This window comes from Myotis nattereri (genome assembly GCF_964212035.1).
Source record: "Myotis nattereri genome assembly, chromosome: 5".
NCBI classification, from domain to species: Eukaryota; Metazoa; Chordata; class Mammalia; order Chiroptera; family Vespertilionidae; genus Myotis; species Myotis nattereri.
The window spans coordinates 25,846,301-25,872,590 of record NC_138080.1 but is presented as its reverse complement, the minus strand read 5'-3'; the positions used below and the strand labels follow the sequence as shown (position 1 = coordinate 25,872,590).

Genomic DNA, 26,290 nt, shown 5'->3' with positions numbered 1-26,290 from the left:
CCTTTAAGGAAAAGTTGGCTGAGTCCTGATCTACGTGTCCTATCTTTGGCTTAGCCCTGTCTTGTGAACTTGAATGGCTGTGACTTTCCATGCCAACCCCTCCTCACATATACACAGTGACAGCTCCTCAAGCATTGGCCAACCACCCCCACCCCCACCCCCCCTGGACATGGGCTAACTATCCCTCTTGCCTTTCAGCCCCTTGAGCTTCTCTGTGAAAAGTCCATCGGCACAGCCAACAGACCCATGGGTGCTGGCGAGGCCCTGCGGAGAGTGCTGGAGTGCCTGGCGTCAGGCATCGTGATGCCAGGTTGGGGCCTTGTGCTTTGCAAGTTACAGGAAAAGGACAGGGATCAAGGCCCTGAGGCCACTTCCTGGCGGGTCCCCTGACCGGGTTAGGGCAGCAGCAGCTCCATGTCCCCATAGGGCTAAAGCATGTGACTACCCTCTTGCACCATCATATCCAGCCCTGTGCCGGCTCCGCAGCTGTGACTCAGGGCGGATCCGGGGCACTGGTGACCCACTCCCATGTGAGCTCCTTGCTCTGAGACACATGTGGATTATTTCTCTCATGGGCTGGATGCTGAGTGGGTCACCGAGCTCAGCGTGTTTTCCAGAGCTGGGTGTGGATGGGGCGCGGGGGGTAACGCATCTGGTTCCCTCAGCCAGTACAACTCTTCCGAGACACTAAAGGATAATCCTCTGCATATCTTCCTTGTTTCCTGCCTTCAGATGGTTCTGGCATTTATGACCCTTGTGAAAAAGAAGCCACTGATGCTATTGGGCATCTAGACAGACAGCAACGGGAAGATATCACACAGAGTGCGCAGGTATAGTCATCGCCATTGCCACCGTGAGCCCTTACCCAGTCTGTAATCACTGGCTTCTAGTTCCATTACTGGGTATTCTCAGGGTCGCCACTGGACAGTAGGCTCAGGTTGGGACTGAAGGCGAAGGGATTGTGCCTGATACAGGGCGCCCCAATCTGGGCTGCTTCTTTCCCCTGGTGCCACGCGTGGTTGTAGCCTGCTCCCCAGCCTGCTCGAGTGTTGTTTTCAGACACCGAGTTCAGTGGGGAGATGTATTTGCTATTTAGATTTTTCCAGGGGTCCTTCCCTTGCAGGCCCACCACGTGGCTCCGTGTGGCAACCAGTCCCCAGATTGGGGTCTCCTGTATTCCTCTTGAGGCGGGTGGTCACAGGCTGGCCTTCCCCCACAGCAAGGCTGGGTCCTGGAAGTCAGGCCCTCCCCTGGCTGTTGGGGGACCCCTTGCTATTTTAGGGGAGACCATTAGCAACCCCTCAGCTCCTGCCCCTTCCAGAAGGCATTAGCAAGAGTACACACCTTGGCCAGGCACACAGGGCGGCTGAGTCAGGTTCCTGTTCCTCTTCCCCTTTTCCAGCATGCTCTGCGACTTGCTGCATTTGGACAGCTGCATAAAGTCCTGGGTATGGACCCTCTGCCTTCTAAGATGCCCAAGAAACCAAAGAATGAAAACCCAGTGGACTACACGGGTAAGTCTGCCAAGGGCTCCAGGTTGGGCAGCAGCCTTGTGAGCCCCTCACAGAGCACCAGACTAGTCTCTTAACTACTTCTGTCCTGATCTCTTTCAGTTCAAATCCCCCCCAGTACCACCTACGCCATTACGCCAATGAAACGCCCAATGGAGGAGGATGGAGAGGAAAAGTCTCCCAGCAAAAAGAAGAAGAAGATACAGAAGAAAGGTACAGGCATTTGTTCCTAGGCCTTTTTTATCCTCCATCTGTCTCCATTTAAGGTTCACCACAACGTAGGGAGACATCTGAATTTTTTCAGACATGTTTAAGACGTCTTTAAAATGGTTAAGTATATCATATGGGTACAGAAGACAAGTGGGGGGGGGGATGTGCCCCTACTGATGACCCCAGAATTAGCGTGTACCTGGCAACAGCATAGACAAGGCCTTGTAGCTGCCCAATCTCTCATATCCCGTTACAAAAGCCCATATCAGAAGTGATCCCCTCCCCGGTTCAGAACTGATGTTCCAGAGTGATGTTGGTGGTCTTTCTCTAGAGGAGAAGGCAGAGCCTCCCCAGGCTATGAATGCCCTGATGAGGTTGAACCAGCTGAAGCCCGGGCTGCAGTATAAACTGGTTTCCCAGGCGGGGCCGGTCCATGCCCCCATCTTCACCATGTCTGTGGAAGTAGATGGCAGCTCATTCGAGGCCTCCGGACCATCCAAAAAGACTGCCAAGCTGCATGTGGCTGTTAAGGTACGGTAGCTGGTGGCATTAGCCAACGTATGCTTTTCCTTTAGACAGCAAAAGCACTTTGTTCATCTAGGATTTTTTCATACCTGTCGTCTCCTATTTAAGTCCTAGCTGCAAACACTATGAGGCTTAGGGAGGGTATACAAACAATGAAATGGTTAGGTTTTTTAATGTTCGTCAAATCACATGTGGCAAGAATGCCTTTGTCAGCATGGCTGACAGGCAGAAGGTGTCCACACATGGTTGGGCATGTGGGGAGCTAAAGGAAGCAACACCCTGCAAATTGCTGGGTTCCACCCTCGGAGCTTCTGATTTAGAGTCCCAGTGCTGAGCCCCATCCCTCACAGGGGCCTTGCGGGTCTCCCTCCCAGGTGTTACAGGACATGGGCTTGCCTACCGGTGCTGAAGGCAGAGACTCCAGTAAGGGGGAGGACTCGGCTGAGGAAACTGAGGCCAAGCCAGCTGTCATGGCCCCTCCACCTGTGGTAGAAGCCGCTTCCACCCCCACTGCTGCCTTTACTGCGGATCCCACTACCGAGGTGAGTCCATGGTGGGCGCCGGATAGCACCACAGAGTGGTGCAGGCAGCCTTGTGTCCTGGGAACCTGGATGGTTGCTGGTCCTCCTCATTTTCTCACAAAGGAGTCACCTTCCAGTCTGGGAACCTATAGGGGGAACTGGATTTGAGCCTTTGAGCTATTACCCAGAAGGCTTTGCTGATGTTGACCTAGCACTCAGGGATGTACTGGGGTGACCCTCAGTCAATGATAGGCCATTTCCCAGAAGAAGAGGGTGCAGGTGGAGGTCATCTTGTTGCTGGGAGGCTCACAGGTGATTTTCAGAGGCGAGGGTGGTGTGGGACAGCAGGGCACATGGAGGGGAGGGCTGTGATGCAGTGGTGGCTGTGCAGCACGTGTTGGACAGCCCTTGGCTGAGTGTATTGGGTTTGTGTGGTTTTTTTTTTCCTTTTTCCCTGAGAACATAAAACAGCAGGGGCCGATTCTGACCAAGCATGGCAAGAACCCCGTCATGGAACTTAATGAGAAGAGGCGTGGCCTCAAGTATGAGCTCATCTCAGAGACTGGTGGCAGCCATGACAAGCGCTTTGTGATGGAGGTGAGTGATCCTGGAGCAGTTCTTGTGGAGGCCTGGAATCTTTGGAGAGTCCCCTTGCCCAGTGGGAGGTTTTGGATCACCCCTGACACATGTCTGTTCTTTCAGGTTGAGGTAGATGGACAGAAGTTTCAAGGTGCTGGCTCAAATAAAAAGGTGGCAAAAGCACATGCTGCCCTTGCTGCGCTAGAAAAGCTATTCCCTGATGCCCCTCTCTCCCTGGAAGCCAATAAGAAGAAGAGAGCACCTGTGCCTGTCAGAGGTGGACTGAAATTTGCTGCTAAGGTAACAACTGGCTGCCCCTCAATCTCTTTAGCTTGGCATGAATTCTTCTGTGATCTGAAAATGAGGCAAATGTAACTTGTCTGTTCTTTCCTGTCCAGCCACATAACCCTGGTTTTGGCATGGGAGGCCCCATGCACAACGAAGTGCCTCCACCCCCAAACCTTCGAGGGCGGGGAAGAGGAGGGAGCATCCGTGGTCGGGGTAGAGGAAGAGGATTTGGTGGCGCCAACCATGGAAACTACATGAATGCTGGTGAGGAACCTTGTCCCATACCCGTGGGCCTGTCTTGCTCTCTCGGGTGTGTGGGGTCCCTAGGGTTGAGCTGAGGTGCTGGGAGAGGCAGATGCAGAAGGAGACCCGCCTCCAGCCCTGATAACCCTGTTGGTTCCTTTCTAGGCGCTGGGTATGGCAGCTATGGGTATGGAGGCAACTCAGCAACAGCTGGCTACAGTAAGTGTGTATTTCTCTTGGTCTGAGTTTGGGAAGAAGCTGCAGTGTAGCTCCCATGCCTGAGTTAGGTCAGGGTGGCCCACACCCATCCTTGGTGATTAGATCAGGTGGTCCTCAAGGCCCCCACCCTCCCCATCCTGCAAAAGTGTGATTTACTCTGTAAATGTTAACACACACACTGTATGACTTGAAAGTACCTTAAAAGTAAAAAATTTTAAATTTCTCTGCTTTAAGCCATGTGAACGAAGCACCAATCTGTGAATATACTTTTCCTGACAATGCACAGCTCTTGTCTTGAGAAGGAGCCTTCATTGGGGGGTTACAGGAGCAGAGAAATCTAAAACATGAATTTCAAATGTGGCGCTCTGTGCCATTTTTCAAAAGAATTCTAATTTTTTTTCTCTGCTCTGTCTCCCCCTTTTGTAGGTGACTTTTTCACAGACTGCTACGGCTATCATGATTTTGGGTCTTCCTAGAGCATCTAAAAGTATTGCACACAAAATCAACTTTTTACTCCAATTTTCTCGAACTCCAAAACCTAAAGTGTCCGTGCTGTGCCCCTGTGCTTCACTGGGTTTCTCAACCGTGGCTTGTCACCGCAGCTTGTCTGAAACTCTTAGCCTGCAGAATTTAAGACAATGGCAGTTTTTATCGTGATTTGCCTTTGAACTTGGTCATATTGAAGTTAACAATAAGTGGAAAACAATTTTCAGAGAATGCATTTTTTGTGCAGAATTGCACAGAATTCTAGAGCCAGCGTTGGTCAGCATCAAGGCAAAAGCCCACCTTTGCTTTTTATGGAAAGCATTACTTTATTTAAGAGACAGATAATGATGCATTTTAATCTACCTTTGTCTTAATTTACAGCAGGTTTTGTATGAATTTTTAACCTTTTAACAAATTCCCAAATCTGGTTGATGCCTTTGATAGTGCTGAAAACTATTTCACCACATCTGAATCCAGAGCAACCGACTTTTTTTCTTTTCTTTCTTTCTTTCTTTTTTTTTTCTTTTTCCTTTTTTTTATAAGCATGTAAAACAATGGGAACATTGGGGAATTGTATATTGTGCAAAGTTAACCTTTCCTGCCTCTTGTAAATGCTCTGGTGGGTGACTGGGGATGCGACATTCTGTGGCTGGTTTAGCTAGAGGTGAACTCTCAAAGGTATCAAAACTGTGCTTCCATCATTTAGTGCAAGAAATAGACAGGCTTAAGGGATCAATAATGCAGAATTTTGCAAGTCCTGATTACAGTTGCAAATGAATGGAATTCTAGAATTTTATTAAATGGAGTTTTAAAAATAATCAAGCGGAAAGAGCCTAATATGTAGCTCAATTCTCCAGTGAAAATTTTACCTCAGTAGGGCCTGCACTGCTGGACGCACAGCTGCGACAAGCCCTGGAAGCTTCCACCCTTCTTACCTTAACGTACAGGCTTGAGGTTGTGGCTTCTCCCTGTGTGGAGAGGCACACAGAGGCGGTCCGGCTCTTTACTCAGGCCCCCATTTCCTGGTGGGAGTCCCTGGAAACAAATCTGGTTTTATCTCTGGTCAGCAGTTCTTTTTTGCAGCAAAGCCTGCCTCTGTGTTGACTTGCAAGATTTTGCGTTTATTCAGGCAAAAACTGGTCAAAACGGTTACTGCATAATTTGTTCCCAGAGGTTTGAAACATTCAGTGAAACTTTTTAAAACTTTGCATGATGTATTTTTTTTTTTTTAGAAAGTTATTGTTTGAGAATAATGTCTTTTTATACCAGGAAATAGTTATCCTGAATGACGTTGAAAACTTCCCCTCTCCCTTTTTTTTTTTTTTAATCAATACATGTTAAAGTAACAAGCCCTAACTACTTGGCGTCTTCATTCATTCCTGTGCTTGTGGAGGGGTGAGGAGGCAGGCACTCAGTGTAGCCCGAGGGTCAGCTGATGTGGCAGAGTTCTAAGAGGGGATTTGAAGAGGACTTCCTGTCCTGGCCTCCTTGTGTTTGCTCTCTTGCATTATGGGACACATCCGTGTCCTTGGCTTTGTGATGGGGGTGTTGGGTGGAGACTGCCCGCCTGAAGAAAATAAACCCATAGCAGAGATCAGTTTTATCCAAATTACTGTTCAAATAACCCAAGGCACACCACTGTGGGGTGCACATCTTCAGTGGGTGGAAGGCTGGTGAGGACTCCCAAATTCACCCAAAGGACGAGAGACCCTTACATGGAACGGGACAGATTGCGTGGCAGCATCCCCTCCCTCTCCTACCTACACTGGGCATAGCCAGGCTGACCAAGCACCAGCCTCAACCATCTGTGGACAGAGGCAGAACTAACCAGCAAAGGCACACCCAGGCCTACCTGCTCTAGGAACTCAGGAGCTCCACTGCCCCTGCGGGAGCACTGGACACTGCCCAGCCAGATGGACAGCAACCCACAGGACCCATCTTCTCCCCGTTCCCCGCACCTTAGCTGACCCATCTCCCACAGGTCCACTTGAGAGTCTTTTGGGGAGCCATATCTTGACAAACAGTGTTCTGGGGGGTCCTTGCCTAATGACCAGAATTGGGGGAGCTCTCTGTGACATTCTCTGCCCTTGAGCCTGAGAATGTGGCGGCTTGCTGCACGCTTGTCCTGCTGCTCAGTCCTGCCTGAGCCCAGCAGCTGTGCTGGGAACAACGAGGTGCCCTCTGGGGGGCCACTTGGATCTTCTGATCTCAGCATTAGTCTTCTTTCCCCCGGAGGCTGTGGAATTGCTCCTAAGGCATGTGTTTGCATAAGTCCCATCGGGGGAGTCCCAGGACATTTGGCTTAAGTGTCCATTCCTGGTTCTTCTGGAACTAGGTCAGAGCAGTTGGTCTTCTAAGAATGACACCAATGTCAGGGACCTCGTTAAAGAGCATTTCCTAGGGTCACCCAAGCCTGTGACTGCCAAGCCTCTTCCCAGCACAGCAGGGGAGGGCTGGTTGCTTCTCTGGGCTTTGCTTTTCCTGTCATCGTTGGGGACATCTGGGTAGCAGTCAGCTAGTTGTGAATGTCATCCTGCACTCGGAGCCCATCTCATTGTAACGTTGACATCCGCTGCAAAAGCTGCTCTCAGCGTGCTGCCGTGCCGCTGCTTGGCAAAGATCCATTGTCATCAGCTAATGGGTGAGTGGAGCTGAAGGCTGGGCCAGCCCAGACCAGGCTGCTTTAGGGACTGGAGCTGCTGCTCCTTGCTCTCCTGCCTCTCACTCTGCCCCCACCTGAGCAGCAGGCTCCTGGGTCAGCCTTCAGGACCCACAGCTTCGACCTTCCCTCCCTACCCCTCTGTTCCCACTCCATTAACCTGAGCCTCCACCTGACTGGATGCCTTCCTGTTTAGGTCAGTTCTACAGCAATGGAGGGCATTCTGGGAATGCTGGCAGTGGCGGCGGCGGGGGCGGTGGTGGCTCCTCCGGCTACGGCTCCTACTACCAAGGTGACAACTACAGCTCCCCAGTGCCCCCGAAACATGCCGGGAAGAAACAGCCACACGGGGGCCAGCAGAAACCCTCCTACGGCTCAGGCTACCAGCCCCACCCAGGCCAGCAGCAGTCCTACAACCAGAGCCAGTACAGCAACTATGGCCCCCCGCAGGGCAAGCAGAAAGGCTATAGTCACGGCCAAGGCAACTACTACTCCAACTCCTACAGCTCCCCCGGGGGCGGGGGCGGCTCCGACTACAGCTACGAGAGCAAATTCAGTGAGTTGGCATCCGGTCCCCCAAAAGCGCAACACTGTCCCACCTCTGGCTGGGGGCTGGAAGGAAGTTGGAGGCATTGGCCTTAGGGTGGGCATTGGGACAGACTTGGAGGCAGAGGCCCCCAGGCTAAAGCCCCTGAGGCTGTGGGTTGAGACTGGGCCAGCCACTTCGAGGTGACCTGTGGAGCATCCAGCCCCTACGAGAGCGTGAGTTACTCTGCTCCATCTCTCCCTCCACCTCATGTACAGAACCGGTGGGCTGCACTGTGCCAGTGGCCCCATTGGGGAAGAGTAGGAGAACCGAGGTTTGTGGTGGGACACCCAGTAGCAGGGGCTGGGTGCTAGTAACTCTGCAGTTACTGAGCTGCTGGGAAACAGGTTGGAGGAGCAGGTGGGGAAGTGGGATGGAGCTTGGCTTCAGAGTGTGGTGATCAGGACAGTCCAGGGCATGGTGACCTGTGGAATCCAGCCAGCCCCAAGCAGTTCGTGGTGAGACTGACCTGTGCCAAATCTAAGCAGTCAAGACAGGGAAATTTGCAAGGGTCCAGGGTCTTGGCCAAAGGTCTGCCATGTCCAGGGCTGCAGCACAAGGCCCTTTTAACCACACTGTCTTCTCTTTCCCAGACTACAGTGGTAGCGGAGGCCGAAGCGGTGGGAACAGCTACGGCTCAGGCGGGTCGTCGTACAACCCAGGGTCACATGGGGGCTACGGAGGAGGTTCTGGGGGCGGCTCCTCGTACCAAGGCAAACAAGGTGGGCCTGGAGCAGCAGGTGGCATAGCATGGGGAGGGGGGTCCTCACAGAGGCAGAGGCTGTGAGGGTGGGTGTGGCCTGGCTTGGGCAGATAGCCTGGGCAGGGCCACAGTGACAGCTGCCTTTTGGCTTCTGTGTGGGGCAGGAACAGAAAGCAGGAGACGGGGCATATGGGGCCCTATGCAAGCACCAACGTAGGCATGCCTCTAGTTTCTTGGCTTTTAGAACCAGGGGCCCAGGAATTATCGTACCTAAATTTTGCCGCCTCCATGAAGAAATGCTGGCAATACGGAGAGCCACACAGAGCCTGGTGCTTAGCCCCAGTTAGAGCTTCCACTGCTGACACCTCTGTGACTGGGCTGATCCCCACCCCCTCTTTCCCTCAGGAGGCTACTCATCACAATCGAACTACAACTCCCCGGGGTCCAGCCAGAATTACTGCGGCCCTCCCAGCTCTTACCAGTCATCACAGGGAGGCTACGGCAGGAACGCAGACCACAGCATGAACTACCAGTACAGATAAAGCCCTGAGGGTGAAGATTTGTACCTTCTGCACTTACCCTCCTCGTTGTAAGATTCAGTTTTATGCATCACAGTTAACATGTCTGCGGCCCCTCTGGGTCCTCTTGCCCTACCCTGTCCACGTTGCTGTGTTGTGAGGTGCAGCTGGTCACCTTGTGACCGTTCTGTGGCCCATATTTAGCCGTGTTTGGGACTCCACATCTTCAGTGGTTTGTTAGTTGCCATTACAACTTTGTCCGAGTAGAGTTTTCTGAGTTCTTACAGTTCAGTATCCCTCTGTCTATTTACAATTGGTGTTAGTGTTAACTCAGTTTGTCTTGAAATAGTTACAGAAGGGATACCTCATCTGTTAATGCTTTTGTGAAGTGAGTTAAACGAGCTTTCTGTATTTTAATGCTTTAGTGTTTCAGTTTTATAAGTGAAGATTTTATTTTAAAAAACAGTGGGAAAGAGTGGGGTTTTTGTATGTCTGGATCATTCAGGCAGTACATTTGAATTCAACTGAATGTAGACAAATAAAAAACGAAAAAAAAAAAACAAACTGCACCGTTGTAGGCCTGGGTGTCTGACCCTCCAGGAGTGCAATGGACAGGTTTAGGTTCCTCCACTCTGTTTCCAGCACTGGAAAGTGGAGCGCATGTGGCAGGATGGTCCCTGTTCACCAAAGAGGGTATAGTGGCTACTTCCAGGCTTATGACATCTTGACTGAGTTGGTCAGGGCCAGCAAGCAGTTAGCTGGAATCTTGTAGCCCCTATGTCCCAGCGAACTCCACAGCCCCGAGTGTCTGCATAGTAGCCTAGCGGCCCATGCTCCCACAGTAGAGCATGCTTTGTTTTATGCTCCATGAATTCTGGATGTAGTGTAAGTGCAAGTTGAAGTCACCATGGATTAATTTGGGTACATAGCACCTAATCTGAAAAAGCCTGGTTGAAATTTGACTGAGGCACCCCCAGATGGAACCATCTATTTGGGGTGGCGTTCTGTGGCACCCCTACTGAGAATTTCCCAGCGCGCACAGGTGGGCTTTGCAGTGGGTTTCTCTGGAGCACTGTTCTCAATCGCAGGCAGTTTTGTAGTGCTTGGGAGACATTGTCACATAGTGGTTAGAAGCCAATGCTGCAGAACATTCTACACTTACACATCAGTGTGGAGGTGGAGAAAACCTCCCCTGAGCAGCCCTTCTCAACTCTGGGGGTGGCCTGTCTGGGAAGAGCCCTGTGGGCAGACAGGGCCTGCACTGCCCTCTGCAGGGACCCCTGTCGACTTGCTGCCTCTTCACCCTCTCAGATCCTGGCACTGTTCACCGCCTAAGCTCTTTGTCCTCCCGTGCTTGTTAACCATGGCTACTGGGAGAAGTGCAACCCATTCTTGATGCAGGATTACTCAGCCGAGGCAGAAACTCCAGTGTGTCTTCAAAGGATGAAGACTTGCTTTCTTGGAGAGGTGATAAAAGGTATTCTGCACTAAAAAAGAAAACATTGGGAAATGTTTGCCCTCTGCTGCAGCAGAGGAGGTCCTAGATACCAAGTGATCCAGGTCGGGGAGAGGGGCCCTGTGAAATCCATTCAAGAGGTGGCCAACTGTGTGAACATTTTGGTCAGCCTGAAGTGCCTAAAGTATGTGTACGAGTTGAGAGAGGAGACAGACTTGAGGGTGGATATCCACCCCAGCTCCTCTCCCAGACGTGTGCAGGGGCTGGGATAAAGACCCATGTGACATCTTCGGGACCTTGTGTTTGTGATGACAGGATACAGGCTTTGGACAGAGCCTACATCACTCAGAAATCCAAAGGGAGGAGCCCCTTGGCCCCAACTGCCAAATGCCTTCAAACTCTGGACCTTTCTTGTCAACACAGGTCTCCTCACATCAGTCTCTCAAACAAAGACCACTATCATATTCCAATGTATGAATATGAGTCTGTGTCTCAAATCTTCCTCTTTCTTACAAAGACACAAATCATTGGAATTAGGGCCCACTCTAATCCAGGATGATACTATTTCAAGATCCTTGTATCTACAGAGACTCTGTACCTACAGTCAGTCACATTCACAGGCGTCAATGGTTAGGATGTGGACATGTCTTTTGGGAAACACTTTACAGCCCACAATAGGGTTGGGTGAAGGTTTCAGCTACAGCCAGGATCACCATGGTCAGGTCTGGACAACACTGAGCCAGCAGCAGCATTGCAACACAGTGGGTATCTGTCCTGAGGTGACAGCTTATGAGTCCAGATCCCTTGGCACCTTAATGCTACTTGGGGACCTCATTTGTGCTGATAGCCCGGTGATGCCTGAGGCCAACTGCAATATCCCAGCCCTCAGGACCTGCTACTGCAGGAGGCTGGGCTCAGGAAGATGTGAACCCACCTTGAGCATGAAGGCCTTGCTGGGGCATCACCCACTCAAAGCTGACCAAGGCCTTCCCAGGCCTGTTGCCCTCCAAGCCCAGGAAGCCAACCTAGAGAAGGCCCTCACTGAGCTGCTCCAACTCATCAGCCAGGGCCATAGTGGGCAACAGAGCTGGCCTGTGGGGGAGATGCTTTGACCCATATATTGCTGGAGGACCGTGCCATGCATCTTTCAGTCACCAGCAAAGATCACCAGGAACATAAGCAGGAAGGACCAGCGACCCACATGCTTACTCAGCGAGTTGATCAGACAGGGTGCTTGGTGAATAGGCTGCGGGGGGGGGGGGGGGGTGTCAGTGCTCTGGGACTGGACACAACACTCCAGAGGGCTCAGGAAAGGAGACCAAACCACTGGTGGGACAGATAGACATGGGCATGGTGGGCCAACGTGTTTTTTTTGGGGGGGGGGGGGGGAGCAGGCCCTTTCCAGAATTTTGGACTGATGGCATGGGGGTTGGTGGGGATTGGTGACTTGGGACCAAAGGGGACCTCTGAGTAGTAATAGGATACAGATCCAGGATTCCACCTCTCTAGATTGGCAGTCACTGGGCCTCATGTCCCTCTGGGCTAGGTTCCAGTCTGACCTGAAAGTTACCACCTAGCTGCCCAACTACCCTGGCAGAGCATTCAGCTCCCTTGGCCCGTTGACCATTCTTGTGTGGTCAGCAGGGCCTGCTCTGCCCCTGAGGCCTGGCCCTGTACAGCTGGGCTGTCAGCTGAGATTCAGTCTCCTGATGTGAGCCCCATGCTGGCTGTGTGCTCTTTGCTGCAAACCTTTTTGGCCCAGATGCTTATTCTAACCCATTCTGGAATAAATGGAAACTTCCTGTGTTCATTGTTTGATTCACTCAACATGTGTTTATTGGATGTTGGTTTATGTATCACTCCTGCACTGGGTACTGGAACTTCAGTGGCAGAGTTGGTCCCTGCCCTCGTGGTGCTTCTAGGCACCAAGAAAACCCTGTTCCATATGAGCAGGAAGGGTCAGGGAAGGCTTTTTGTGTTTCAAGTGAGACAGGATGCTTGAACTGAGACCATGGGTGTGTTGGGGAGGGTAAGAGAAAGCTATGCCATGCAGAGGCAACAAAATTTCAGTTGGAGCCGAACTCAGGTGGTGCTGGGATCCAACCCCAGCAGGTCCAGGAGTCCCCAAAGGTGTGGACGGAGTCAGCGAAGAAGGAATGACACGGAGACAGCGTTCAGTTGATCAGCAGCCTAGCCAGGATCTCTAGCCAAGTTTGGTGTTTATTGTCTTGTTACATCTGTATTTATACCAGTTGATTTTAATCCTGTCAATTTCTATTGCAAAGGTTAGGGTGTTTCTTATCTCCATTCCAGGGAGTAAAGATTATGTAGCTTAATCGTGATTGTAGTTAGTGATTAACTACCCGCCTGGCACTTAGTTAAGGGGTTTTATCCCTTCCCTAACTTCAGGGGAAAATCCCTACCTGGGGAAACAACCTTTCTCGGAGAGGTGTGACCTTGGTTAAAACACATAGCGCTAAGGGGAGCAAACATCAAGAACAGTACGCCATCTACGCCAGGTCCCTTGAAAAACATTTGCTGTGCAGATGTTTCTTTCCTGCAGCGACTGTGTCAAGCAGCAAGGATGGACCGGCCTCCGACAAGGTGGGTGAAGCTTTTTGATTGCAAAAAGATAGAAATGTTGCTAGGTTAGTGAGGGACACCCAGTGCAATTCCTTGACAGCCAGCCAGAGGAATTCTAACCTTTATCCTGACAATAATTGAGAGCTATGGAAGGATTCTGAACTGGGAAGACCCCCAGGTTAAGTCAAGCTTCAGAGAAGTCCTTTTGACTTGGGCAGAGAATAGGTGTGTGGGAGAAGTGAGAATGAGGGCAACAGACCAGGAATGAGGCTTGAGTTCTGGAACATCCAAGCTGTGAGTTTCAGGGGGACTTAGTTGGCAGAGTCCACTGGGCTTGGTAAAGGAAGAGCTCACAGACCCAAGACAGGTTAAAACAATGTCCCAGACCAGCAGAATGGCCTAGCAAGGGGCATTGCCTTCCCTCGGGATATAGGGAAGGGAGGAGCCCAGGCTCCCAGTTCTTCCCCTCTCTGTGGGGGGAGGGGGACACAAGCAGGAATGGCTAGGGCGTGGCCGTGAGGTCATTACCCAAAGGTTCCAAGTCCTGTCCGTGGTCTTCCTATTGTCTCCCAAGAAGCCGACATCTAAACTGAGCCTCTTGGCAGCTGGGCTTGGGGAGGAGGCGGGGAAAAATGTCAGTTGTGCCCCCCACCCCCAGATGGATAAACCTGGGACCCCTATTTCAACGTTAGAGGTATCTGAAAAGCCCACTTCAGAGTTCAGGGATTCTACGCTCTGTGTCCAGAAAACCAACTCCTGCACTTACCTGGGACATCAAAGTACCGGCTTCTTAAGGCCAACCACCTAGTACCCAATTTGAGGGACTCCTCGGGGAAGAAATTGGGGGATCTGAGCACCCCTATAGTCCTGATTATGCATCTGTGATGATGCGTGGGCCTCCTCTTGGGTGCAAAAACCGGCCATAGCCCCACTTCTGCAAACACACCCCTAGACCCGTGTGGTACACACCACCCGCCTCTTCCATGCCCAATCAACAGCCCCAGTCCCAATAGAAGCCTTCCACAGGCCCTGCCCAGTGACGCCCCCTCTGTGTCATCACAAGCAATTTTAATAGGACCTTTCCTAGGCCCCGCCCTGCCACTTTCCCATAGGGTGCTCACAGTTTTTTTTGAACTGTATTCCTTAAATGTTGCAGATCAGTTATGGACAGAACAGCAACCAATGAAAACTCCCTCAGTACTCCTTTTGACCGCAGCAGCTATATGGACGCAGCTGCAGCTTCCACAAGGGCCATGAGCACAGCTTCTAATAGGGCGTCTTCGCACGCTCCACCCCGATCTAGGCCCCTTTCCTGGTATCCAAGCAATGTGCAGGCGCTGTCCAGCGTGCTGAAGTCTCCTTCCCAGCACTTCCTCAAGGGGAGACCTCAGGGCGCCCCTAGCCCTCCCCCACTGAACCTCGGTTACACCCCACTTCCACACCCTACTTTACCTCTTGGTGATAGAAAGAGATCGCCTCGCTCCACATCCCACCCTTCTAGCTCAGATAAAAGCCAAAGTTCTCAACGCAAACTAGTGGACTTGGGGGACCTCTCTTTTGACTTCCAGCTCCTCATCTTCTGCTCCTTCCCTCATTCCCTCCAGCCACACTGACCTACCCCATGCGCCACAAGCAATCCAGGCACATTCCCACCACGAGGACTTTGCTCATTATTTCCACTACATGAATGCTCTTAGTTCCCATCATGGATCCTTTCTCATGTCTTTCAGGCCTTAACTCAAATGTCACCATTTCAGTGAGTCTGATCCTGACCATTCTATTTTTTATTTTAAGAAAAATTTTTAATATATTTTATTGATTTTTTACAGAGAGGAAGGGAAAGGGATAGAGAGTTAGAAACATCGATGAGAGAGAAACATCAATCAGCTGCCTCCTGCACAGTCCCTACTGGGGATGTGCCCGCAACCAAGGTACATGCCTTGACCAGAATCGAACCTGGGACAGTTAGTTGAGTCCGCAGGTTGATGCTCTATCCACTGAGCCAAACCGGTTAGGGCTTAAGAAATTTTTAAAATTATTTTTTATTGCCCTAGCTGGTTTGCTGAGTGGTTGGAGCATCGGCCTGCGAACTGAAGGGTCCCAGATTTGATTCTGGTTAAGGGTACTTACCTGGATTGTAGGCTTGATCCCCAGTAGGGGGCATGCGGGAAGCAGCCAATCAGTGATTCTCATCATTGATGTTTGTATTTCTCCCTCTCTGAAATCAATAAATATATATTTTTTAAATTTTTTTACTGATTTCAGAGAGGGAGGGAGAGATAGAAACATCAATGATGCAAGCGACTCATTTGATTGGCTGTCTCCTGCACACCCCCTACTGGGGATTGAGCCCCAAACTCAGGCATGTGCCTTGACCGGGAATTGGTTCATAGGTCAATGTTCAACCACTGAGCCACGCTGGCCAGGCCGACCCTATTTAAATTCACCTTCCAACTCCTCCTCTCCTTCCCTGCTCTCTATTCTTCAGCACTCCTCACCACATAAGACATGATATGCATTAATAATTTTTTTGCCTGTCCTTCCTGGGCATGGATAATCCTAGCTAATAAAGAGGGAATATGCTAATTGACCCTCACACCATTGCAAAGATGGTGGCACCCACAGCCAGTAAGGAGGGAATATGCTAATTGACTGCCCCACCCTCAAAGGTGGCAGCGCCCACAGCCAATAAGGAAGGAATATGCTAATTGACTGCCCCATCCTCAAAGATGGCAGCGCCCACAGCCAATATGGAGGGAATATGCTAATTGACTGCCACTTTCTCAAATATGGCGGCACCCAGTCCCCTCAGCTCCGCTGGGTGGCAGGCAGCTGCACACATGCCTCCGGAGTCCCCCAGTCCCCTCAGCCCTTAGCCGCCCGAGGCTCAAGTAACGAGGGCTGCCCGAGGCTTGCGCTGCAGCAGAGGTGTGTTGGGGTGTCGCCTTCCCCTGATCGTAGGGTCTCCTCCCGCCCCTGAGGGCTCCCAGGCTGTGAGAAGGGGGAGGCTGGGATGAGGGACCCCGGCTCCAGTGCATGAAAATTCTGGTAAATATATAGTTTTTATTTCCGAACCATGACTTCCTGGTTCATAGGTTGATGCTCAACCATTGAGCAATACCAGCTGGGTCAGAGCATGAATTTTTGTCTGCTTGTTCACTGCTATGCTGCCAGCAGTGAGAACAGTGTCTGACACAGAGTGAGTGCTCCATAATATTTATTGCATATATATTCGTGCATATATTTGGGCATTTACTGTGTGCCAAGCCCTACTTACTTCATAATGACCCCTCTGCCCCTCCTCCTTTCTTTCTTAAACCTCATCCAAGGATATTTTCCCATTGATTTTTAGAGAGGGTAGAAGGGAGGGGGAAAGACAGAAAGAGAGAATCATCAATGAGAGAGACACATCAATTGGTTGCCTCTCACACGTCCCCCAACCGGGGCTAAGGATCGAGCCTGCAACCAAGGTACATGGACCTTGACTGGAATTGAAACCAAGACCCTTCAATCTGCAAAGCAACACTCTATCTACTGAGCAAAACTGGCCAGGGCTCTGTCCCCATTTAAAGATTAAGAAACAAACTCAGAGAACGGCAATCACCAGACTAAAGTCCCCTGACTTCTAAATGTCAGACCCTGAATCCTCCCTCTCAGGTTTTCCTGGCTGTATCCTTTCCATCCTTCTCTGTCCTACAATCCCTAATACTGCCTTCTACAGAAAAAGAAGTTGTATAAGAGGTTGACTTCACAGGGCTCACACAGGACTCGATTTCAATTCCTGTTCCTTGATTATTAGCCATATGACCATGAGCAAGCCAGTAAATGACTCTGCCTCATTTTCTTCATTCATAAAATGGGTATGAAAGTAATACCCACCTCATTGTACTCAGAAGGTCAAATAATGCAATGACAGGGTAGAGCTTAGCAGGCACCTGGCACACACCAACACCTCCATTAGTGTTGGCTGTTAACCATCATTGTATTATTATTATTATTTGTATGAACTAAAACTGACTTGAAAATTAGGAGAATGAGACCAAAAAAGCTATAGGAAGACAGGCTTTTAAGAAGGTAGGAGTTGCCCTGGCCGGTTTGGCTCAGTGGATAGAGCATCTGCCTGGGGACTGCAGGGTCCCAGGTTTGATTCCGGTCAAGGGCATGTACCTTGGTTGCAGGCACATCCATCCCCAGTAGGGGGTGTGCAGGAGGCAGCTGATTGATGTTTCTCTCTCATGGATGTTTCTAACTCTCTATCCCTCTCCCTTCCTCTCTGTAAAAAATCAATAAAATATATTTTAAAAAAAAAAGAAGAAGGTAGGAGTGGCCCTGGCCAGTGTGGCTCAGTTGGTTGGGCTTTTTCCCATGCACAAAAGGTTGCCAGTTTGATTCCTGGTCAGGGTATATGCTGGGTTTCAGGCTCCATCCCTGGTTGGGGGTGTGCAGGAGGCAGCTATCTCACATCAAGTTTCTCTCATTCCCTCTCCCTTTCTAAAAATCAAGTTTAAAATGGTTTTTTTATTTTATTTTTTTTTATATTTTATTGATTTTTTACAGAGAGGAAGGGAGAGAGATAGAGAGCCAGAAACATCGATGAGAGAGAAACATTGATCAGCTGCCTCATGCACACCCTCCACCGGGGATGTGCCCGCAACCAAGGTACATGCCCTGGACCGGAATCGAACCTGGGACCCCTCAGTCCGCAGGCCAACGCTCTATCCACTGAGCCAAACCGGTTTTGGCAAATGTTTTTTTAAAAAGGTGGGAATGAAGAATAGATTCCAAACCTCACTGGGATCCCAAACCTCACTGAGAATAAGAGAAATGTACATTAAGAATTACATGAAGCCCTGACTGGTGTGTTAAGTGGTTAGAACACCCGCCCGCAGACCAAAGTGTCTTGGGTTCAACTCCTGATCAAGGGCACATACCTGGGTAGTGGTGTGCTCACCACCCCTGTGGGCTGTGGGCCGGGGGCAACCAGTCAATGTCTCGCTCTCTCTCCTTCTTCCTTCTCCCTCCATCCTTCCCTCCCACTCTATGCAAGGCAATGGAACAAATATCCTCAGGAGAGGATTGACAACAACAACAAATGACATGGAGTCACCACAGTTATGTCAAAAAAGCAGTTGAGATTGTGTTGGAGAGGCTGTGGGGAAATAAGCACGTCCAACCACTACAAGCTGGTGCAGGTGCAAATATCAGAACCTGATAGAGGACATTTGATGGGATTTTATAACATTACTAATGGCCCAGTGCATGGATTCGTGCACATTGAAAGGGAATTAGAAGAAATATTTTAATATTACCATTCATCCTTTCTCTATAATAGAAGTGTCAACCAAATTCACGATTGACAATGACAGATGGAAACACGTGTGCAATTGGCGCCAGCGAGAGCTTTACATGTATCATGCACGCGAGAATCAACTTAGCCTTTTAGATATATAGAATAAACTTAATTTGCCTGATTTCTGATTTAGCTAAACTTTTTCCAGCCCAGTGAAGCACTCCAGCTTCTTTTTCAGGTAATTGTCAGTAACACAGCAGTAAATATCAACACGAAGCAGATTATTATTGTAGATCACGCAGGGAGAACAAAGGGTAAAATATTTAACTGCAACCGTGTTTGACTATATTCTGTGCAGTGAGAAAACCTGAAGTCATTTTCAAGTTCCACCATTTCTTCTTTTCAGTTGGGTCAAGTTCCTAAGCTTTCTAAACCTCCGTTTTCTGGCTAATGAAAGGAAAATAGCATTCCACTGATTCTCCTATCTCCGTGGTGGGCAAACTGCTTGGAGCCACGTGTGGCTCTTTGGCCCCTTGAGTGTGGCTCTTTCTAAGCCTTAGGAGTACCCTAATTAAGTTAATAACAATGTACCTACCTATATAGTTTAAGTTTAAAAAATTTGGCTCTCAAAAGAAATTTCAGTCGTCGTACTGTTGATATTTGGCTCTGTTGACCAATGAGTTTGCCGACCACTGTCCTATCTAGCTACTCCAGGATTTCCTGAGGATCAAATGAGATGAGGCGCGGGAAAATGCTTCACAGACATTTGTTTAAAGTGTGAAATGTTTCCACCTGCTATAAAGCAAGTCATGTTCCTGTGCTGAAGAAACTACAAGACCAGTCATGGCTAGGGAGAGAAAGCCTGGCGTTACTATGTGACGTCATTACCTGGCGCCCACAGTGACTGCTTCAGGGCTAGGCTGGCCTGTGGGTCGCATTTTGTGCCACAGCGTATTGGTAGCATTGGCTGCATTTTGGTGGGCTGTCACTCCGGGGTGGTTGGGGGCCCTTTGTCCCACTTGGGGGAAGCCAATGTTGCTTTGTGGGTGCCAGGTCCAAGGTGCCGTTTCTCTGTGTGCATAACAGCAGCTCCTGTGTTGAGTATCTGCCCCTTGGTGGTCAGTGCACATCATTGCGACAGGTCGAACAGTCGGACTCTTAGCATATTAGCCTTTTATATATAGAGATAATCTTTGACCCAGTCATTGAGCTGATGAAAATTTTTCCTAAAAATGTAATTGCTACTCTAGCTGGTTTTGCTCAGTGGATAGAGTGTCAGCTGGGGACTGAAAGGTCCTGGGTTTGATTACTGCCAAGGGCACATGCCTGGGTTCTGGGCTCAATCCCCAGTAGGGGGTGTGCAGGAGGCAGCCAATCAATGATATTCTCTCATCATTGATATTTGTATCTCTCCCTCTTCCTCTCTGAAATCAATAAAAAAATATATTAAAAAAAATTCTTTTTTAAAAAAAGTATATTTTATTGATTTTTTTTACAAAGAAGAAGGGAGAGGAGAGGGATAGAGAGCCAGAAACATCGATGAGAGAGATCAATCAGCTGCCTCCTGCACGCCCCCCAGTGGGGATGTGCCCACAACCAAGGTACATGCCCTTGACCGGAATCAAACCTGGGACCCCTGAGTCCGCAGGCCAATGCTCTATCCACTGAGCCAAACCGGTTCGGCATGAGATTCTTTTTTTTAAAAATATACTTTTTATTGATTTTTTACAGAGAGGAAGGGAGAGGGATAGAGAGTTAGAAACATCCATGAGAGAGAAACATCGATCAGCTGCCTCCTGAACACCCCCTACTGGGGATGTGCCCACAACCAAGGTATATGCCCTTGACCAGAATCAAATCTGGGACCCTTGAATCCGCAGGCCAACGCTCTAAAAAAACAAAACACAAAGATCTCTCATAAAAAAAAAAAAATGTAATTGCTGCCTAGCTAGTTTGGCTCAGTGGATAGAGTGTCAGCCTGTGGACTGAAGCACCCAGGTTCAATTCCAGTCAAGGGCACATGCCCAGGTTTCAGGATCATCAGTGATTCTCATCATTGATGTTTCTATCTCTCTCCCTTCCTCTCTGAAATAAATTTAAAATATCCTATATAATAAAAGCTGAATATGCAAATTTTCCTTTGACCATGATTTCAACCGCTCACTATGACATGCGCTGACCACCAGGGGGTGGCCCCAAACATGGCTGGCGTTGGAGACTTGCTACGACCTCTCTCTGGCTACCTGGAAGTGGGGGTGATGGTGACAGAGTTACAATGAGAATGCGGGCTGTCCACAGAGCTCGCTCTCACTCCCCCTGCTACCCTCCCCTGGGACGCCAGGGCTCATGAGCCCACCCTGCACCCACGCGGCCTCTTCCAGGTGAGCCAGGCCACAGCCCCCGGGACAGCAGGGGCCCGTTGGTTGTGGTCCCCGTGGGTTCGCCCAGGAGCTGGTCTGCAAGACAGGCCTGGAGAGAGTGTGCTGCCACTTCTGTGCAGCACCGCTGGGCAGCCAAGAGGCCCACGCTACGCCCTGGCTCACAGCATCCAGCCATGCTCAGTGCATCTTCACGTGGGGACTCGGGCGCCATGACTCAGGCGGAGGGGGGTGCATGGGGCCCAGAGGTCAGCTGGGACCTGCCCTTCCACGCCAGATGCTCGTGCTTCAATTGCCAGCCAGGCCTAGGGACCTGGGCCTGGTGGTCAGCGCATGTCATAGTGAGCGGTTGAACTCCCAAGGGAACAATTTGCATATTAGCCTTTTATTGTATAGGATAATATTTGACCCAGTCATTGAGCTGATGGAAATTTCTCCTAAAGATATAATTGCTGCCCTAGCTGGTTTGGCTCAGTGGATAGAGTGTCAGCCTGTGGACTGAAGGACCCCAGGTTCAATTCCTGTCAAGAGCATATGCCCAGGTTTCGGGCTCATCAATGATTCTCTCATCATTGATGTTTCTATCTCTCTTTCCCTCTCCCTTCCTCTCTGAAATAAATAAAAATATATTCAAATATATATATATATTTAAATATATATATAAAATTGCTGCCATGTGAAACTACTTAAATACAAGATTATATATTGCAACCTAGTTTATAGAAGTGAAAAATTACCCATAACTCGAGAATCAACAGGAGACCCCTTAAGTGAATAATGGTCTATCCATACTTTGGGATATGAGGCAACTGTTCAGAGCAAGGAGACTATGTACTGGCAGGATGGTCTCCAAAGTATAGACCAAAAGCAAGGTGCAACCTACCGGTGTAATTAGCAAGCCTTTGGTGTAAAGAAGAGGTAAGTATTTAGCTTCCTATTTGCTTCTATTTGCATGAAGAAATGCTGGAAAGACAGGAATGTAATAAAACATGTTACTAGGAAAGGCTGAGATGGAAAGTGGGTGGGTGCGGAATGAGGTGGGAGGGAGTTTGCCTTTTACACTTCCTGAATTTTTTTAAAAATATATATATTTTTATTGATTTCAGCGAGGAAGGGAGAGGGAGAGGGAGATAGAAACATCAATGATGAGAGAATCATTGGTTGGCTGCCTCCCGCACTCCCCCCACTGGGGATCGAGCCTGCAACCCAGGCATGTGCCCTAACCAGGACTCTAACCATGGACCTCATAGTTCATAGGTCGACGCTCAACCACTGAGCCATGCCAGCCGGGGCTACACTTTCTGAATTTTTAATACATTTGAAACTTTGAAATATTACACATGAAGAAAAGTGCCTAAAACATAAAAGTGTAGTTCAGTGAAGACTCTAGTAGTTACAACCTCTAAAGACCCTATTGTATTTTTGTGGAAGAGATATATGTGTGTGTGTGTGTACACAAAACACTAAACTTAAAACGAAGTGCTCACCTCTGGCCAGTGTAGCTCAGTTGGGTGGGCGTTGTCCCTTGCACCTAAAGGTTGCCAATTCAATTCCTGGTCAGGGAACATGCCCTGGTTGCGGGCTCAATCCCTGGTAGGGGGTGTGCAGGAGGCAACCCATGGGTATTCCACTCTTACACTGATGTTTCTCTTTCTCCTTCTCCCTTCCTCTCTCTCTAAAAATCAATTACTTATGTGCTCAACAGCTTGGCCAGGTTGAATTCTGCTGCCAAATCACCTAAACTGAGTAATGAAAGATGTTGGTAAATGGCACCAACATCTGAAAAGATGTTCAAGCCCTAGCTGGTTTGTCTCCGTGGTTAGAACGTCCACCTTCGGAACAAAAGGTCCCGGGTTCGATTCCAGTCAAGGGCACATGCCCGGATTGCAGGCTCAATCCCCAGTAGGGGCTGTGCAGAAGACAGCCAATCAATGATTCTCTCTCATCATTGATGTTTCTATCTCTCTCCTCCCTTCCTCTCTGAAATCAATACAAATATATTAAAAAATAAATAATAAAATAAAATAAAAATGAAAAGATGTTCAATCTCAGTAGGAATCATGGAAATGCAAATTAAAACCCCAATGAGATGCCATTTCAAACAAACCTGATTGTCAAAATGTAAGCGTTTCTGTCTCTGGCCTGGTAGCTAAGTTGGTTAGAGCATCATCCCCTATATGCCAAGGTTGCACATATAAGAATCAACCATGAATGGATAAAGAGGAACAACAAATTCATGTTTCTCTGAGAAAATCAATAATTTTTTTTTAAGTTCTGAAAATACAAGAGTCTGAAAGCACGTGACACAAGGGAGCTCCTACGTTGCTTGTGTGGGTGTCAGTTGGTGTAATTACTTGAAAATAAGTGGTCCTGCCTTGTAATGTTGACTCTCCTAGCATTCTAGGGTCCTGGAATTCTGTTCCTAGAATTCTTGCAGCAGTATAGAAGGAGATGTGTACACAAATGCTCACAGCAACACTGTTTATAATGATAAAGACAAACAAACTAAAAATAAAAACAAACATTGAAAAGTCCACAAGTCTATTGACTGGAGAATGAATAAGCACACTTTAGTATATTTATACCAATACATATGGTACATTGATTTGCAGAAAAAATGAATGAACCACAACGACTTAAAACACGAATGTATCTTAAAAACACAATTGTATAGAACATAAAGCAAGTCACAGGGACTAGGTGTGGTATAATGTAATTTTATTAGTGTAATAAATGTTGGGGGACAACCAGAAGTTTCTCCTTTTTGCTACTGAATTTTTAAAAAAAACTATTATGAAACTTATATTGGAGTAAGTCATAGGTTTTGAAATGTTTGGACAAACCCACAAATTCGTGCACTGGGCCTCTAGTATATACATATTTAACCATGTGGTAATATGTTATCTCTTTATTTTTTTATTTTTTTGTGTTTATTATACACCATTTATTGATTATCAGTGGTAAGGATAATCTCTTTTTATTTTTTTTATTTTTAAAAAAATATATTTTATTGATTTTTTACAGAGAGGAAGGGAGAGGGAATGGGATAGAGAGTAGCATCAATTCAGCTGCCTCCTGCACACGCCCTCTGGGGATGTGCCCACAACCCAGGTTCATGCCCTTGACTGGAATCAAACCTGGGACCTTTCAGTCCGCAGGCCGAAGCTCTATCCACTGAGCCAAACCAGTTTCGGCTGTTATCTCTTTTTAAATAGGGCGCTGTGTGTGGGCTGCTGGCTGCTTGCTCTGTGGCAGAGGCTGCTCATCTCAGGCACCATGAATGGCCACTACAGCGGGACCCTTGAATACCGAGTCTTCTTCAAAAATGAAAACAGACAATATATCTCTCCATTTCATGATGGTCTAATTTATGCAGATAAGGATGTGTTCCAGTCCACACGGTAGTTGAAGTACCTCGCTGGTCTAACACAAAAATGGAGATTGCTACAAAAGACCCTTTAAACCCAATTAAACAAGATGTGAAAAAAGGGAAACGGTTATTTTGCAGATCTGTCCCCTTGTGAAGGATATATCTGGAACTCTGGTGCCATCCTGCAGACTCGGCAAGACCCAGGACACAGGGACAAACACACGGGCTGTAATGGTAGCCATGACCCAACTGACGCCTGTGGAACGGGAAGCAAGGTATGTGCAAGAGGGGAAGTGATCGGGGTGAAAAGTCTGAGCATATTGGCTGTGATCAATGAAAGGGAAACTGATGGGAGAGTGATTGCCATTAATGTGGGTGGTCCTGATGCAGCAAATTATAATGACGTTAAAGATGCCAGGGGCTGAAACCTGGCTACCCAGAAGCTACTGTGGCCTGGTTCCGAGGGTACAAGATTCCTGATAAAAACCAGAGGACCAGTTTTCTTTCCAGGCAGAACTTAAAGATAAGAACTTTGCAACTGATATTATTAAAAGCACTCACGGCCATTGGAGAGAATAAGTGACAAAGAAAATGGGATGAAAAAGGAATTAGCTGCATGCATACCAGTGTCTGAGAGTCCCTTCACGTGTCATCCTGACACTGCCAAAGCCATTGCGAATGCTTTACGCTTTACCTCCGCCGCGTGGCTGTGTGACTCTGCCTGCAGAACACCAAACAGATGTACATCAGTGGTTCCATAACCAGAAAAACTGAGGAAATTTCTTTGGAATACAAGCTGATATTGCTGATAGGCAAAAGTAGTGGTTTTCAAAACTTTAACTTTATAGAACTAATCTAATTAACAAAGCCAATTCTGCTGTGACCAATCCAATATATTTAGTGTGATATCCATATAAAAGCATTGTTCAGAAAGCCGGGTCCGAGCGGACGGGTCCTAGGGGTGCGGGTCCGCACGGCCCCCCGGGCACCCGGGATGGAGGGCAGGGCCCAAGAGATAGCCCCCTCCCCTGGGCTGAGCCCGGGGCCAATGGCCAGTGACAAAGCCAACCCCTGTGCTGTGGACCAAGAGAAATATGGTGCTGATGACAACGTGAAGATCATCTGCCTGGGGGACAGCGCTGTGGGCAAGTCCAAACTCATGGGGAGATTTCTCATGGATGGATTTCAGCCCCAGCAGCTATCCACGTATGCCCCGACCCTGTATAAGCATACAGCTACTGTGGATGGCAAGACCATTCTTGTGGACTTTTGGGACACGGCGGGCCAGGAGCGGTTCCAGAGTATGCATGCCTCCTACTACCACAAGGCCCACGCCTGCATCATGGTGTCGATGTGCAGAGGAAAGTCACATATAAGAACCTGGGCACCTGGTACACAGAGCTTCGGGAGTTCAGGCCAGAGATCCCGTGGTGGCCAATAAAATCGATGCTGACATAAAGGTGACCCAAAAAAGCTTCAATTTTGCCAGGAAGTTCTCCCTACCCCTGTACTTTGTCTCAGCTGCTGATGGCAGCAACGTGGTGAAGCTCTTCAACGACGCAATTCGATTAGCTGTGTCCTACAAGCAGAATCCCCAGGACTTCATGGATGAGGCTTTGCAGGAGCTTGAGAACATCGATTTGGCGCAGAAGGAAGAGGAACGGCCAGACCAAGAGCAGTGTGGCAGCACCAAGAGCCTGCCTCCCTCCTGAGCCCGAGAATGCCTCTCCCTTCACAGCTCCGGCTCTGAACTGAGAAACTTCATGACCTTCCACACCCAACCCTCTACAGCCACCCCCTGTGCTGAAGGACAGGGACAGGGCATCGCCATCCAGACCCTGACCAGGATTGGAGATCAATCCTTCTCTAGGGTTGGACAGAGAAGAGAATCTTGGAACCTGCTTCGTGTGTCTCTTAAGTAAAAGGCAATTTTGGTGGGGTTTTTTTGTCTCCCAGAACAGTTAAAAGCCCAACTTCAGCATGAGGCATTCCTTCCCATTCCAAGCAATGGTGGGACGTGGTGCCCGGGCAGCCAGGGCATAGACATGCCCTTCTCTCCAGTACCTGTGGCTCACTGATGTGCTTAGTGATCATCTTGTACGTCATTTCCACTGTATTTTTTATGTTTTCCTTTTACAATAAAGGTTGGATTACATAACCATTGG

At 48.9% G+C, this 26,290-nt stretch overlaps 1 protein-coding gene and 2 pseudogenes across 4 annotated transcripts in view; all 3 read left to right on the top strand.

The window, feature by feature from the left end:
* The window catches only part of ILF3 (interleukin enhancer binding factor 3), a 49,787-nt gene extending 23,497 nt beyond the window's left edge, over positions 1-26,290 (top strand). Inside the window, exons 8-21 of one of the 2 annotated variants that reach the window (XM_081092095.1) lie at positions 199-310; positions 733-830; positions 1,403-1,514; positions 1,614-1,724; positions 2,053-2,252; positions 2,621-2,788; positions 3,239-3,364; positions 3,470-3,646; positions 3,745-3,898; positions 4,043-4,096; positions 7,438-7,797; positions 8,421-8,549; positions 8,936-9,119; positions 24,264-26,290. In XM_081092095.1, coding sequence (XP_080948221.1) covers positions 199-310; positions 733-830; positions 1,403-1,514; positions 1,614-1,724; positions 2,053-2,252; positions 2,621-2,788; positions 3,239-3,364; positions 3,470-3,646; positions 3,745-3,898; positions 4,043-4,096; positions 7,438-7,797; positions 8,421-8,549; positions 8,936-9,072 — 1,938 coding nt within the window. In that variant the 3' untranslated portion in view covers positions 9,073-9,119; positions 24,264-26,290. Of the gene's footprint in view, positions 1-198; positions 311-732; positions 831-1,402; positions 1,515-1,613; positions 1,725-2,052; positions 2,253-2,620; positions 2,789-3,238; positions 3,365-3,469; positions 3,647-3,744; positions 3,899-4,042; positions 4,097-7,437; positions 7,798-8,420; positions 8,550-8,935; positions 9,585-24,263 lie in introns of those variants that run through there. The other variant, XM_081092094.1, reaches the window with a different exon arrangement.
* LOC308520169 (inorganic pyrophosphatase-like) lies at positions 24,032-24,886 on the top strand (annotated as a pseudogene). The gene is made up of 2 exons: positions 24,032-24,116; positions 24,264-24,886. The product of its transcript is annotated as an inorganic pyrophosphatase-like (transcript).
* Positions 25,174-25,837, top strand: LOC308519817 (rab-like protein 2A; annotated as a pseudogene). Its single transcript has one exon. The product of its transcript is annotated as a rab-like protein 2A (transcript).